General features: G+C 42.5%; 2 protein-coding genes across 3 annotated transcripts in view; one reads left to right on the top strand and one right to left on the bottom strand.

The window, feature by feature from the left end:
* The window catches only part of pak5 (p21 protein (Cdc42/Rac)-activated kinase 5), an 83,054-nt gene extending 80,438 nt beyond the window's left edge, over nucleotides 1-2,616 (bottom strand). For both annotated transcript variants that reach the window (XM_030047225.1, XM_030047224.1), the window contains exon 1: nucleotides 2,487-2,616. The gene's annotated coding sequence lies outside the window, so the exon portion shown is untranslated. The remainder of the gene's footprint in view (nucleotides 1-2,486) is intronic.
* Nucleotides 2,617-11,311: 8,695 nt separating this feature from the next.
* On the top strand, nucleotides 11,312-16,421 carry LOC115355932 (galectin-3). The gene is made up of 6 exons (XM_030046864.1): nucleotides 11,312-11,363; nucleotides 12,498-12,508; nucleotides 12,756-13,280; nucleotides 13,410-13,498; nucleotides 14,110-14,281; nucleotides 15,781-16,421. The coding sequence occupies exons 2-6, from the start codon at nucleotides 12,503-12,505 to the stop codon at nucleotides 15,937-15,939; spliced, it is 951 nt and encodes a 316-aa protein (XP_029902724.1). The 5' UTR covers nucleotides 11,312-11,363; nucleotides 12,498-12,502; the 3' UTR covers nucleotides 15,940-16,421.
* The last annotated feature ends 5 nt before the right edge of the window (nucleotides 16,422-16,426 follow it).

A 16,426-nucleotide genomic window follows, 5' to 3' on the forward strand; every position in this document is an offset into this window, starting at 1 on the left:
TGTCTTTCCCCCGCCATTCTTGTTCCCCTGACTCTCCTCTCCTTTTACTCTGCATTCTCATCAGTTGCATCCCCTCTTCTCTTCTCTCCTCTCCTCTGCTCTCCTCTCCTTTCCTCTATCCGGGCCTTGTTTTTGCATGCTCCTCAAGTCCGCCTCTCGATTAGCGAGATCGATCAGCCCGAGTCTGCCAGACACTTGGTTAAAATGGCCACAGAGCCTTCGAGAGGCTCCCACATAAATAGAGGTCTGAATCAGGCAGACGCTTCAATTACAGATAACACATTCCCACGCTTGCATTTCAAACAGTATTTAGCCACATTCGATGCTGAAAGAGAGAGAGAGAGAGAGAGAGAGAGAGAGAGAGAGAGAGAGATGTTGGCCTGTGGCACATGAGGTCAGTCTTAAAGGTTGGAGAAGTAGTACCAATAGGGAGCACATTATACAGTGTGTGCAGTGCATAGACAACCATTGCTGAGGCTTTTTTTTTTTTTTTTTTGGTCAAATTATTCAATGTATGACTCCCTCTGCATCTTATGTAATCGTGAATTTGTGCAAGCTATGAAGGCAGCCTCCTCATAGCCAGCATGAGCAGTCTAGCACACAGGCATGGGAGCTAAAATAGTTATCATGTGTTCATTACGGCTATCTTCTTTTAAGTGCCCATCCTACGTGCAGAAATAAAACACAACAGAAGTCATTTGAGTGGCTTTACTGTAAGTGTGTATACATGTATAAAAGAGAAACACACACCCAATACAGAGAGATAAAAACAGAGTGTGTGTGTGTGTGTGTGAGAGAGAGAGAGAGAGAGAGAGAGAGAGAGAGGCAGAATATGAAAGGAATAAGGTTGTGGGACTGTGATAACTTCAAAGGTTATTATTATTATTACTGCAGGCTGGAGCCATGCTCTGGCGTCCCTCAAGCTTTGATCATTATGTAAAGCTGTTGTGCTCGGTGCTGGCAATGAATACATTACAGAGTGGATAACCAGAGTGTGTAAGCAACCATACACACAGACCAACACATTGACTCAGCTTCTACCTTCCAGTGCGTTTTAGAAGAGGTGGGGGCTCCAAATAACACACATCCCTTCCTCTCGAAAGGATTGTGAACTTTACACTGATATTTCTTTGTAATGTGATCTGGACAGCAGACAGATGCGTTTGACAGATTACAGACCAACAATAGATACAGTTTTTACTACTGACATCACTACTATCAACTGAATACAGGCCAAACAGCAGAGTCATAGTGGAGGGTAATCCCACCTAAACCCATTTCACTCACCTTTTTTTATTTGCATAAGATGGCTTATTAAGTAAATTCATACGTCTGCCATCACAGTGATGTAGGTTATATAAGGATAGGGTCTGGAAAATGAAAAAAACAATGCCTCTATAAATATATAGCTGATTTTTGTTTATCCTAGTGGGTATGTGGCCTTGGAGGATCACCAACTGCATGTTATGCCCTCCTTTAAATGTGCGATGGCATAAAATATAAATTAAAAATCGCAATCTCCCCCGCAGGCCTAGCATTAACTAAGCAGCGTTTGATTGCGCTATAGAATAAAATATAGGCCTACTGGCAGATTTAAGAGTTTTGCGCTAGATGTTATTATTACCTCCATTAGTGAAGTGTTGCTGTTAGGGCGATTATGAGCTTAGGAGGGGAACCCCAGCTCACAGGGCCTAGCCACCACTTTTAATTTTCGTCTACACATTCTAATCCGAGAGGCACATTGAACTTGAAAACAAGCCATCTGTTCCAGCCCTTACCTGGCCTACATTAGCCCGGCCACACTCAAACTCTCATTTACGAGGAAAAACATGGGCCACTAGAGTGCAAATGCCTTGCACTGTCATCATGCACTGATACAGCATTGTCAAAGCGAAAAGGACAGCATGCAAACATCACCGCAAGACCACGGGAATACAATATAATCGTGCTGTCATGGGAGATAAAAATAGCATGAAGTCCGTTAAGGTCACTGTAAACTCACTATTGAGTGGCATTGGCACGTTTTTAGCCCATATTAAATTATTCCAGGAGCATTATGGTGATTTTGCGCTAGGCTGGCAGCCATCGACAGTCATTCCCATTCGTGTGAGCAACGTTAACGCTGCAAATGAAAATGAAGAATAAACAGGCCCACAGAATCTCTATTTGCAAGATGCATAGGTGTGATGCCCACCCAGTTCAATACCAAGGACAGCGGTCGACGCACCCGACAGCCTGACAGCCATGACAGCACGCTCACTACCAAATGACAGATTTATTAATGCACGGGTGCAAATGTAAACACCGATCTAATTTCCCTTGAATGACACTGCTGTTTTCAAACCGGAGGACGAGAGAGAGTATAAACCCTTAGACAAGCATTTCGCCTTTCCAGAGCGGCTTTCCCCCCCTGCAAGAAACAAACCACATTTCGCCACAAAACGCACCGTCAAAGTGCATTTGTCGAATAAATCGCGCACACGTACCTGCGTGTCTCCGATCGAAGTGCTCACATGTCCCGTCGTTTATTTGGCTCTGTCGTACGGGTAGTATTATGATTATGATGGGCACCGTTATGTGTCTGCCAGCGCCATGTTATTATCACTGAGTGGAGGACTGTGCGGTCCTGTGCGCTACATCCGGGCTGTTGAGGAGAGCGAATGAGCGCAGTGTCTGGCGGCGGAGAGGGCGGAGAGCACGCTGAATAGAGCACCTGTGTTGTAAAGCAGGGTACCCAAACTTTGTCATGTCAAGAAACCACAGATCCCCATCCAGATTATGATTTTACCCCAGAGGACACCCGAGTCTGAGAACGTTTGTGTGGCGTAGCTACTGTGGATGGAGGCACAAGAGCGGCGCTAGAAGGGAGGGAAATAACAGTGAAATTCAGTAATGCGCCAAATGTGTTGGAGTTCATGGATCCTTGGAGGGCTCTGGGGACAGTTTCAGCAATGCTAGGCAAATTGTGGTCCTGAGGTGCCTTTGATAATTCCAGAGGGCCTGCTGCAAAATGTATCTAATTTGATCCAGTCATTAAATTTGATGCAATTTTCATGGCTCCCTTGTAAAATTCAAAGAAAATAAATAAATGCTGGATTTGAAACAGTCAGACAGTAATGTATGCCTATTTACTCTGATCATAGGCTATTCACTCCCTACTGTCCGCCAGTCATTTACCAAATCATATCCAGCAACAAAAGTCTCCCCGGTTGGTGGTCCTTCAAACAAAATCTTAACAGCTGGACATCCATGCTCTAATATGTATTTATTTGGCAGTCCAGCCATGGAAACATTGCTATGTGAGCTCCCCAGCAGCCTTGGGGGTGAATTTCTGGGCTGCTATTATTGTAGAAAATAACAGAAATCCATGAACCATCTTTCTAGGAAACCGTAATACTACCACAAATTATTAACAGTGCCAGACTTATGACAAGAAAGGCCTATACTGCTGCCTGATGTAATGTTCACCATTGCATTAGCAGTTTCTAGATATCACTATCCAGTAATATTATAGGTGTCATAGGAATGATAGGAACCAAACCTACAGTAAGCCCCTCTGTTACTGAGGCAACCCAAATATTCAAGATCTTAGCACAGGCTGTGATATAATATTAGAGGAGAAATAACTTCATTTGAGAAATCTTCATTGCTGAGGCTTTATACACATCAAGCTGTCATTTTCCGGCTTCTCGAGAGCCTAACATGAGTATATGTAAGTATTTCTCAAGTGAGGCAGACACAGCTTGTAGCCCCAGAGCTTCAGGATACAGACAGCGTGACAGCCCCTGCTCGCTCTGACGGCAGTGGAGCCCTCATTGATCTCCCATCTCAGTTTTTGACACAGTTTGTAGAAAAGGGCTGCTCCCCAGACTACAGTGAGTAAATGTGTGAGGGCACAAGTCGATTTCTCCCGCTGTGGCAGGCACGTCCTTATGTCTGACTGTCTGACTAACTGTGAGCGAGAGGAGGGAGAGGGCTGTGCATGCATTATTTTGCCAGGGTTTCTCTGTTTGTGTTATTGTTGAACCTTTAGGGGCCAATGAGGCAGCCTCTTTCATTCCTTCCGTTTGTCTGTCTCCCTTCTTCTTCTTCAACATGTGGCCCTTAGTCTGCCACATCCTCACCTGCTTCACAAGCGCATTCCTACTCTCACTGCACATATTTGCTGCATATGTAGGCCTCTGGTACATCCAACCACTATAGATTCACTCGCCACATGTGGATGCTTGCACAAATATAGCCACACACACACACACACACACACACATGCAAGCAAAAAGATACACACTCTTTCTTTCTCTCTCTTTCAGGTTACTTCCCAGGCCCCGAGCTTTGGCCTCCCATGATGATACTATCCTCCCCTGCTCTTCCTCCCAAGAGGCCTCCCTACCACCCTTGCTGCCTGTCCCCTTGGGAAATGTGAGCCCAGTCTGTGAGCAGAGGGAACACCCCTTCAGCTCAGGACTATTTCAGGCTGTGCCACACTTATTATGGGCAGCCACAGTGGTATCATTCGCAAATAGCCACACGGGAAGAGATTTTCATTGGCTGAGAGGAAGAGCAGGAATCCCATGTCAGCAAGTATAATCGTAAAGGGGAGCTTGTCAATCATAACATAGGGAACTGGCACTTTGGATGCAGTGATACATTTTTGTGACAAGTGACAAGTCAAAGATGACCAAGGGTGAGCAATGCTCTCTGCATTTGTAACACAGTATTATGAAGCTTCTTTAAGTCTTAGAGAGGAATGTTAAATTTTTAGAAATTGTGGTGAGTGGCAATGGCCTTTAATATGCGTTGGATGCTTCATCAAAGTCTTTTTGTGCTTTTTTGGCAGTGGCTCAGCCATGTCATGCATTGTGGTTCATCATTGCCAAGTCTTGTTCTCTGTTTATGTAAAGGAGCTGAAGGAGTCAGCTGAGTCTGTGATCAATGCCTGTTGGTTTCCATTGCCTTTCATGTAGCAACAAATACCAACCACATCGCTCCTTGCCCCTTGTGAGAATTTGACATCCCCATCTAGTGGTGGGTTGTAGGAGTGCAGAGGTTACTATAGTGCATCCAGCTGTAGGTTATACTGGTGGACAGAGTCATTATGTCTGAGACATGAGCCACAGCATCTCTGAAGGAATAATTTTATCCTTTGCAGTGTTAAATTGACCTCAGAATGGCCCAGATATGATGATATCAGCACACACACCGGCACACACTCAGGTCGCTGCAAAAACCTGCTGCTGTCCCCATGGCAACAGCAGCAATATTGTTTTCTTTGAAACCATCTCTCCCTCTCTCTTTTACACACACTGTCTTTTCTTTTATCTCTCTCTCACTCACTCGTTCTTTGAAGGCTGCAAGCACCTTTTGCTTTTGGAGGAAGCTGCCACACAGCAACAGCTTAAAAAAAAAACAAAAAAAAAACACACATCCACAAGACAGGAGGACAATAAAATGCCACTTTCACTTAAACGTTTAGAAAATTTACCTATTTTGAAGAATTAACCTTGAAGAATCATCTCTCCATACCTTGGTGAGAGTTATCTGCACAGTACGTTCACATTTCCACCAAATAACCTTGACGATCCGGTTATTGTCCCCTTAGGGGGTAAGGGTAGAGCGAGACAGGGAGGCGAGGAGGTTGCAGCTTATGAGTGTTAGAATAAAGCCCAGAGTTTACAAGAGGCTAATGCCACTGCCAGTGTTGTGAAAGAATACACTAAATGAACAGCATTCACTGAACACATTCCTGTTTTTGGTGAGCGGTGACCTGACTGTATCCGTTTGCAGCTAATGAACATGAACATGAGCATCATTAACTCTCGTGATGCTCACACATTGTTTTACAGCACCCAAGGCCAAGGATTTACAACACCCAACATGCAGCACGGCTGGTGCAAGTTCAGACAGCAACCCAGCTACCGGCACTGCTGAAGCCTGTCCTCATGAATATTTATGTTTTTGAGTTTTATGAACAAATCAGTACAGATTCAAATGGGAGAAATCTAATATTTTTGTGCAAATCGTGCTCACCAGGTCTGGAAAACAAAAAACAAAACAAAAAAAAAACAGTCAGAACATCAGCCACACTGGCATCAAATTCAAAGAGACACATCAAGCTGAAACATATGATCAGTCTTTGGAAATATTTACAAGTGAATGATGATTACAAGAAATCATTAACAAAGGTGATGACCATGGTGTTGAATCATGGTGTTGACCATGATTCAACAGCCACAAAGTTACCCTAACCAAGTCCAACTCACAACAATTTGTACAAGACAGGTTCACTTTGTTTTCCAAGAACAAGTAGACCGACTTGGACTAGAATACAGTGTAGGAGATCTGCAGCCTTTAAGCAAGGTCGAAAAGTCAGAGTTCATGAAATTAGTAACCGGTTTGCAGCCGTCCAGGTGTGAGCTTTCAAGAAGGCAGGTACAGACGATAGAAGAGCCAGAGCAGCTCATTTTAAAAAAAAAAATGGAGGAAATGAATGTGAATAAGCTCATTTTTAGGACATAGAACTTAGTTAAAATTCAAAGTTGTGTTGTGAACTATGAATGTGAAGTAGTTCATTTTAATCTGCACATCACTTGCACAACACACTGCTTTCTGTCTGGAAAACCCTGCTTCTCCCAGATTGCTCTCTTCTGCCTCCCAGCAGCACGTTTTTTTTTTTTTTTTTGCAGCACTCCCATTAGCTGCAACTACAAGGGGAGACCTCCTAGATGTGACATCACCACACCCTCTCCCGTCTGAGAGCAGATGTCATGGCCACCTGGTGAGCATGTATGCATGTGCAGATCATATGCACTCATTAGATTTTGCTTTGTTTCCAAATTGAAATGGCTGCCTCTGCTGTACCATCAACATAATATAGTTTCTGCAATATTTTATCATAACATTCAACGGGAATAGAATGAAGTGAAAGTTCAGAACTGAAGATTAATAAGGGATTGTCACTGGTGACAGCTCTTGACAAGCCGACATCCTGAGCACAACTAAGAACAAGGTTCTGTACGATGGCAAGAGGAGGTATAACAATTCATACATTAAATCACTTCACTGAGTGCAAATCAGTCTGCTAAAAAAAAAAAAAAAAAAAAAAAATCAAGAGAATGAATTGCTCTGACTTTTGCCTGAATTGATATGAAATGCTTTGAATCAATTCTTCTATAATTCTTTTTTGATCTGACTATGAATCATTTGAATACTATGAATGACAAGTTTTTGGCAGAAATGTTTTTTGTTTGTTTCTTTGTTTTTGTTTGATAAATTTTCATTTTTTAAAATAATGATTAAGTTATTATGTTTTCTCAAATTCTGTACTGAAAGTACTGAAAGCAGTGAACTGACCCGTTACCTCTAATTTACGAAGTCATTTGGAAGTGAATCACTCCAAAAAAAAAAAAAAAAAAAAAAAAAAAAATTGCAGGCCAAAGATTCACACCCCTCATTAAGGCATTTATTTGGATCAAGTCATTCAGGCCAAATCACTCCCTGTGATTCCCACAATAAAATTCGTTCACTGAATCCTGACTGGAGAATACTGCTGTTCTTCCAAAAGACTCTACAATATGGTGAGTTGATCGAGCAGTCGTACTTCAGTGCAGTCGTATTACTGGCTGTCACACAGGAGATCAGTGTCTGATGATTCTCCGCTGTATCCCAGTAGTAACAGAGAGCATTCATCTTGCTGAGGTGTCCTTGAATCACGAGCAGCTCCAAGGCCGTTGTTCTTTAGCTGCTCTTGTGCTTTTCAAGCAAAAAGGTTCAACGTAGGAAACGTGCAGTGGTTTATGAGGCCCGCCTGTAAGTGGTGTGCACTCAAGAAACACTTCAGGCTCCTTTAAATGTCATATGTCAGCCTTCACCCTGACTTAGTATACTAACAACTACATAAACACTGCTGCTTCTTTTCCGACACATTCGTCTGCTTCTTCACACAGCAAGCCCCGGAGTAAACCGGCAAACAACAAACATTTGTGTGGTTATTGGATTAAAGTATTGAGAGACTGAGCAAATTAACTACACAAAAAATTCCCCGCAAAAGCTTAAGGGAGATGATAAGCTGAATCCAACACATACAGGTACACCCACGTATGCACAAACACACACACAACGCCAGAGGCCCTAAGTTGCCCGGCTTGTCCTACACACCCTCAGTATAGCAGCTTAATGTATAGCATTGTTAGCCGCAGCTGGCCTCCTGAGGTCACACTGCAGGGTGCTTTCATACATCCATGAAGAATTAATGAGTGCATGCATGTGTGCGTGGACAAGTGCTTTTGTACTTGCAGGCAGAGCAGCTGATAACACATGACATGGTAGAATATGTGGGACTGTCCAGTCAGTGCGTGGTGTTGTGTACTTGCTGGTAGCACTAATGTAATATCCCAGTGCTTCCCCTTAGTGGCTCCAATGAGTCAGCTCTGCATCATACACACATATAATGACAGAGCACAGTCATGACATGAGAGGTTAGCAATGATTTTCCACAAGTAGAACAGCTGCCAAATCTATAATCTATAACTTCATGTCCTAGGATTTAAATCAGCTTATGTTTATGCACCAGACATTCAAGACTATGTGGAAAAAATGTAATTTAGGTGGATCATTGGTGTGTTAGTACTACAGTTAACAGTACCTGTGAATGCTAAACAATATCTATTTGTAGAGTTGTTGAAACTTTTATTATTTTTAAATTTGACGAGTGTTTAGTGATGATGAATAATAGACTAAAATTCAAAATGTCAAAGTATCCACCGAAGTGGTAAATAATATGCAACTTTTTATGACACAGCAACCCACTCACTCTTAACAATGAACTTCCCCTTTTTAATCAACTTCCTGTTGCCCCAGGGACAGGAACAGGGGACAGGAAAAGCACTTTGTGACAATTGGATTTGACTAGATACAGTATGCCGATATCGTCTTTCTTGAAGAATAGATTACCTACAGTTGGAGCAGGAGCTGAATCTGTTTGAAAGGCACCATCTAGTGTTTCACAGATGCACCAAAGAGCTCCATAAACACTTCATTTTCTTAATCCAACAAGGGTCATGTTCCCGGGAAAACAAGTGTTCAGTTGTGGTTCAACAACTGGCCCGTAATGGTGTTGTGACCTTTGAGGACTGCTGATATTACTGCTGCAATGTTCAGGCTAATAGTGGAGAATAGCCAGTCATTTGGCCAGAGCTCACTCAACAACATCCTAAGGGCACAGATAGTCCTCCACTCAGGCTCTGGATGTGTGAGTTATGGATACTTCAAGTTTTGTCCTGACTTTACTGCAAAAACTCACAAATCTAGAATTTTGTTTTGGACCGATCAGATTATGACTAAATGAAATCCTCAACTAAATGAAAGGTAGAACCTGCAGATAGAGAAGTAACATTTATATAATTACATAACAGATTCAAGACTGGGACAGATTGGAGGCCTTAAAAGAAAAGAGAGTATATGTGTATCAACAGTTAATGGCAGAATAACTAAATGTTACCAAGCAGGTGAGAAAATAATTCAACACAGAGATGCACACATGGACATATACTCACATAAACCCCCCCGCCAACACACACACACACACACACAAATCCAACACACTCGTTCTTCCACCACCAGCCACACACACACACACACACACACACACACACACACACACACACACACACACACACTCGTGTGCACACATACACACAAACCAACTCCATTCCAGACGCCCCAACTCATCCCACATGGCTGCACCCTTAAGTAGATTATATGTGTGTACTGACACAGGTTGTGCATAGAGAAGCAACCCTAGTTTACTGCTCAAGGTTGGGTCAACTTTGCTTTGGTAGTGCAGGAAAATAATCCACGAGGAAAAGAAGATTTGCGGTGAATAATGTGTACTAGATAAAAATAGATACACTTAGCGGCTGATTACCTAACAGGTAAAGAGAATATAAAAAAAAAAAAAAAGTAGAGACCCAGTTGGGAAAATTTCAGGCATTAAATTCTTGGTGATGAAGATTTGAGTGTCACCACGCCATGTCGTTCTGCAAATTCTGGCATTTTTCAGCTCAGATGATGTCTAATCTAATAATAGTGTGAGAACAAGCAGCACAGTGAATGTGCACACTCGAGTGTTATTTGTTACCAAGTTGTTACCCTGGAGACAGTGATTTATTTGGCTCAGTTTGACCACAGCTACATGACTCCCACCTGATGTTATCGAAAATATCGGCCCTAATGCCGCTATGAGACGTTAGAAGAGACAAGATATATCTGCATCTTACATCTCAGCCATTTATCTGAAACTTCTTAGAGGGACTTAAAATAAATGAGCTCGTGGCAAATTGGTGTTTTGCATAAGGACACTTCAACAGGCCACTGATGGAGAACTGAAACTATGATTTTTATGTTGCTGGTTGCTCTGTGTAACCACCAGACCAGCCTGCCATCAAGGACAGATCTTAAAAAAAAAAAAAAAAAAAATCAATCAATCTGTTTTAAATTGATAGATTAAATTGTATTGATTTGTGGTTAGGTGAAATTAAACCAGATATTTTCCGGGAGTGTAAGCATGTCAGTGTAAGGTCATGATGCAGTATTCCCCATGAAAATATGACAGCATTAATACAAACCCGATTCAGTGAAGTAAGCTTTCCAACAGTGCTGGGAATCAGAGTATGAACTGAGCACCTCTGCCTGACCTGCCGCTTGTCAGTGGCTAAGTCACTGGAACGTACAGAAAACAGCACTGAGGCCTGACTTCTCTATCTATCTGCTGTAATTGTGTTACTCTCTGTGGCCCAGACAGATATGGCATGAATGTGTCACAGTCTCATGACTGCTCAGCAGCGGAGTCAACCACATCACCAGGAGAAAAGGTCATTGTGTTTTCAGCGGCTCTCGCTGAGCTAGAGGAAGGGACAGTGGCCTGTTGGAGATCATACCATTTTACCAAGGCTCAGCATGTCAATAATTTGGTGTTATCCCAACAGATAACCTGGGCAACCTAGTATTCAAACTATCCCCTCTCTCTTTGTGTCACACATGATCAAAGAGTATTACATCTTTTATTATCTTTTATTTTATTATCTAAGAATGAAATCACCAACAAGGTAATGTGAATAATACTAAAATCACTTTGTTGAAGCTTCAGTGATAACATATGACCCATCACGCATTGTTTACTTGTGTGTTGTGACAGCGTCTCCTGCGAGGGTGTGGTTTTTCCTGACAGTGGAGCAAAGAGGTGAGGAGTGGCCAAATGGTGAGAGGGGTATGGGCCTATAAAAGAGTGTGTCTGTGTGTTTGGCAACAAGCCGACCACAGCTTGACGCCTGCTCCTGTGTGCACCTGAGGACCAAAAATAAGAGAAGGTAACTCCTATTCTGACTCTTTTTAAATTATTATTTAGGCATTTATGCCTTTTTTGACAGTCACAGTAGAGGGAGACAGGAGAGAGAGGGGATGACATGTAGCAAACGCCCTGAGGTCGGATTTGAACCCAGGATGCTGCCATCAGGACTCAGCCTTAAGAAGCGGTATATGCTCTTATTCAGTGGGCTACTGGGGCGCCCCCCCTATTCTGACTCTTATCTGAGGAAACAGTAACCCAGAGTGTGTCCTGGGTCAGTCTTGGTCTGAGAGAAAGAAAGAATTTCCTGATTGGTCTATGGACCAATGTCATTTTAAAATGATGATGTAACTGCTGCTTCTAATGTTATTGATGATGATGATGATGATGATGATGATGATGATGACAGTGATAATGAGGATGGTGGTAGTGGTGGTGGTAGTCATGATATTCATGAAATGGTCATGCACAAGGCTACTGGAAGGCCTGAACACACTGCGCTGAATGTGAAAACATTTGTAGATGCACATATGTGCATAAATATGACTTCGATTTAAAATGGTTAATGGTTGGCTTTAAAATGGTGTTTGTAAATATCTAAAAACCTACCTATACCTAAAAATGAGAAATCCTACTGAGATTGCTATATCTTAAATGTATAGCAATCTCAGAAGGATTATTATTTTCTTTGTTGGTTGCAACTCCAAAAGTATATGTAGCACACATATAGTTGTCACTTAAACCATTTAGTAACAATGATTGCATCTGCTGACACAAAGTATAAGCATGCGTTAGTGGTGGAGGGATGGCAAAGAAACGGTTCGTTGTTATTGCACATTCCGCTGTCAGAGCATCTCTGTCACTGATACAATTCAGAATCAATGTGTCATTATGTCGCTGCATGAGACACGTTTTATTGTCATCATTCAATTAGCGCATCCCATGACACTTTAGTTGATATATTCCCACATGGACCATCTTCACTGATGTCTCCGCTGATGCTCTCTTGTCTTCAAAAGCTTTAGAGTCCTCTTGTGGTCATTTGCAGAATTTTCTCTTCTCTTTGTGTCTCAGCAAAGATCAGCTTGGCAACAGTGTGTGTTCTGTGTCTGGTAAATTAAAATGACTCAGTCTATTTTTGTTTGTTTTTTCACAGCTGCCATGGATGTAAGTATCTTATCCAAGTCTCTGATGATTGCACCGCTCAGACTGACAGAGGTCCTTGCAATCACATTTTTCACAATCTATCATCTTAATATGAATGGGGTGGTGTTTTTTTGCTTATGTCAACGGGCAATGTTCGCAAAAGTTGGTGTCCTCCATCCTCTCCACCCTCTCTCTGCCCCATATCTCCATCCTGGCCCCTACCCCACCTCTCTCTCCCTCCTCTTCCTCTCCTCCCCCTCTTCCTCAGCACTCTGATGCTCTGTGTGGCAGCTGTGTGCCCCCTGGTTCTGCCCCACAGACTAGCAGCTATTGGCCCAGCCAGCAGCCTGCGGTAGGGGTCCCGGGGTGGCCAGGACAGGCCACCCAGCCTCCGCCGTGCTGGTCTGGCCAACCAAGCACACCCTGCTGGCCTGGGACACAACCAGTGCCAGTTCCCACCCCAGCCCCCACCCAAGCTCCTGCACCAGCTCCAGCTCCCGCCGCACCAGCCACAACCCAAAGCCTAATTCCAGCTCCAGCTGCTGTTCCAGCGCATCCCTGTCAGCCATGCTGGCCGGGCCAATACCAGCCCTCCCAGCCCCCAGCTCCAGTTCCAGGTCCAGGTCCAACTCCAGTCCCAGCTCCTGTTCCTGCTCCCAGCATGCAGCCGAGTGCACCAGGGTGGCCTGCACCTCCAGCCTGGCCTTACAACCCCGGACAGCCAGGATGGCCTGGACAGAATCCAACTACCATTCCTCCACAGTGGCCCCTACCACCCACATCTGGACCTCTAGTGAGTGAAATGCAGAGAAACCACAGATTTATTGCTCGTGTTCAAGAAAATAAGATGAAACTGGCTGACTGGTGGGTGGGCGAATGGATAGACTGGATTAATTAGTGTTTCCCGTCTGCTGCTGTTTAGAGTGTGCCATACAACTTGAACCTGACCCGAGGTGTCTATGACAAGATGATGATGACCATCATGGGCCACGTCAAACCCAACGCTAAAATGTAAGCTAATCTGCATATCATACAGTATCTTCCTGAGGCAGAAAAAGTAGTAAGAACTTGAATCTGATGTGTACAGAAATTAGTGTATCTGGAAAAAATTACATTACTTTGGTTTATTTTTTCCACCAAGTAGTCAAGAACATGTACGCTGCTGAAATACATGGGCAATATAAAGTAAATATAAAGTGCATGAAACCCAAAGCATGTGCAAGACACATTTATTTTATATATTAGGATACAATAAAATAATGCATATTAAAAAATACATTAGAAGACCTACAAGAAGCGGACAGATGAAATGGATTTGACTGCAAATGTCTGAGATTATTATTAGTTATGATTGCAGATTAGATTGAAAAGAAAGGGTATGGAAAAGTTTTCACATATTCCAGTGTGTGTTTGAGGGACTTTGACGTTGTTGCCTAACTCTTTTTCTATGTTATCTCTTTGTTTTCTCTACATTTTCTCTATTTTAGATTGTTTATTTTGCTGTACCAAATCCAATAGTGCAGTGTCAACAGCTTAGATTTAACACAACTTAACACAACAAGTGAGCTGTTTCCTAGAGTCTCTGTATCGTGCAGAACCAAATCAGCTCTGCTCCTCTTCAGGTTCACGGTGAATTTTCTGCGAGGCAACGACATTGCCTTTCACATCAACCCCCGCTTCAGTGAGGGAGGCAAGCAGGTGCTGGTCCGTAACCACAAGGTGGGCGAGCGCTGGGGCAACGAGGAGAGGAACCTGAGGGGATCGTTCCCCTTCGCTCCTGGGAGCGCCTTCGAGGTCAGTGGCACAAAGATGAAGCAGATTCCTTTTTAGCTGGGAGGTGGACAGAGGAACGGTGTTTAAAGATGCTGCATGTAGCATTTAAACATCAACAAATCTATATTTCTGTATTAATTACGGAATAATAGTACAACCATAAGCAAATGAGATCATCCCTGGAAAGATCTGCCTCTACCAATCTCTACACTGCATTTTACTTTGTATGCTAAGATGCCATAATAATGGTAATAATTGCATACCAAATCTAACAGTGCAGTACTTAATAATACTGCATACTGTATATTGATGTTTGAATGCTACATGTAGCACTCTTAACTGACTCCAGGTCACTTTCTCATGGTTAATGTCAGGCTAACGTTTGGCTGAAAAGCTGGAAAGGGTTGGAAAGCCGTTTGGGGAGGCTGGTCCTAGATAAGGGAACAGCTGTACTGCAGGGAGGCCCCTGGAGGTCAGTGGGAGCTCACAGACCGGAGCTGTCAGTGTCTTGATGCTCAGTAACATCAGTAACAAATATATCTAATTGCCACTCTTAAGAGGTCACTAAGCTGAATAGCTAATTCTATGTTGTGATTTTTTGTGGCACTGAACAGTCTTTGTGCCATAATGTTGACTAACACCAATAACAACTATGTTAACAGGAGCTAAGTCCCACAGTGTGACTAACCATTATCATGGGGCGCTTCAGTGTAAGTGTCATTATGTCCAACAACACCATTAACAACTCAGCTTGCCTTCCTTGGGTCTCACTGAACTAAAAAACTAATTTTGTCACAACATGACATATGTCATGGGTCATTTAAGAGAATTTGATATATCACTGCATGTTTTTGATTTAGCCAGTGGTGGAAAAAGTTGTCAAACCTTTTTTGAAAAAGTAGCAGTGCCATAATGGGCAAATACTACAATAAAAGTAAAAGTCTGCAGTCATAATTGTACTTCAGTGCAGGTGCAGAAGTATCAAAATGTACTTGAGTATAAAAAGTAAAAGTAGTCACTGTGAAGACTTGTTCCTTTCAGAGTGTTAAATTATTGATTAAGCATAAAGCTTTAAGTATTTTAATGTTGCAGGTGAGACTGCTTCACACACTGTTGGCCAGTTTACACTCCAAACACTCCACAACAAAGCATTATATACTGTTTTGCATGCAAAAGTAACTAACAAGTTTTTTTTTTTTCTTTTGAAACAGAGTACAGTAAGACTTTAATGCTTTAATACTTGAGTACTAAAAGTCTACCTAAAAACTGCACTGCAGTACAGTAGATTTAGCAAGGGTTGAATGCCCAGAGGCTGCACTGATATAAAATCACTTTAATTGTACATTTTTATTTTTCATCAAGAACCTCATTTAGGATTTTTGTCACCACAGAAAGACTGTTCCATAATCCACTTGGGATTTAATTACATTGTTTTTCCCCCCTACTGAGCCCTGTGTCTAAACTAGTCCACAGTTTTGATGGAGGGAAGAGTGCATTTTTAGCCCTGTGCTGTGTTTCAGATGAAGATCCTCTGCACAAGTGAAGAGTTCAGGGTGGCAGTGAACAACATACCGCTGTTTGAGTTCCGACACCGCGTCAGAGAGCTCAACCAGATCGACAGAATCAACATCCTGCACGACGTCGTCCTCACCTTCGTCAATGTGGAGACACTTCCATAGGACACACACATACATGAATGCATTAACACATCAAGGATATAGCTATGTATGAGTGTTAATAGTAAATACATATGCGCAGAAATACATGCATAGACACAAAGAGAAACACACACACACACACACACACACACATTCTATTAACATTAGCACAGTGGGAAGTACAGCTTTCCAGATGTTATATCATGATGTTATGATTAAAGAGTGACAAAAGCTGCATGTTATTAAATTGTTATTATATTAACAGTGATATGAGCTGAGCTCATTCCAAAATGTGCCACAGTAAGATCAAAGCACTTCCTATATGCATGATAGCTAACCATTTACTATGCACTAAGCATTTATCTGTTAAGCATGAGGATGCTTGCGCTATTTATTATGAGTATTCTCTCTATACTGTTGAATTGCATTTATAAAGAATACAATGGGCCAATATTGTCTGTAGACAACAATGCTATCTACTGAAGAGTGCCAACTTTTAATAAAACTA

This window comes from Myripristis murdjan, chromosome 24 (assembly GCF_902150065.1).
Source record: "Myripristis murdjan chromosome 24, fMyrMur1.1, whole genome shotgun sequence".
In the NCBI taxonomy this organism is placed as follows: Eukaryota; Metazoa; Chordata; class Actinopteri; order Holocentriformes; family Holocentridae; genus Myripristis; species Myripristis murdjan.

What these genes read in the sequence shown, in the direction of transcription:
- LOC115355932 (XM_030046864.1), top strand. An exon ending in GTCAAACCCAACGCTAAAAT is followed by an intron (nt 13,499 to 14,109) that starts GTAAGCTAATCT and finishes GCTCCTCTTCAG; the next exon opens with GTTCACGGTGAATTTTCTGC. An exon ending in CTCCTGGGAGCGCCTTCGAG is followed by an intron (nt 14,282 to 15,780) that starts GTCAGTGGCACA and finishes GCTGTGTTTCAG; the next exon opens with ATGAAGATCCTCTGCACAAG.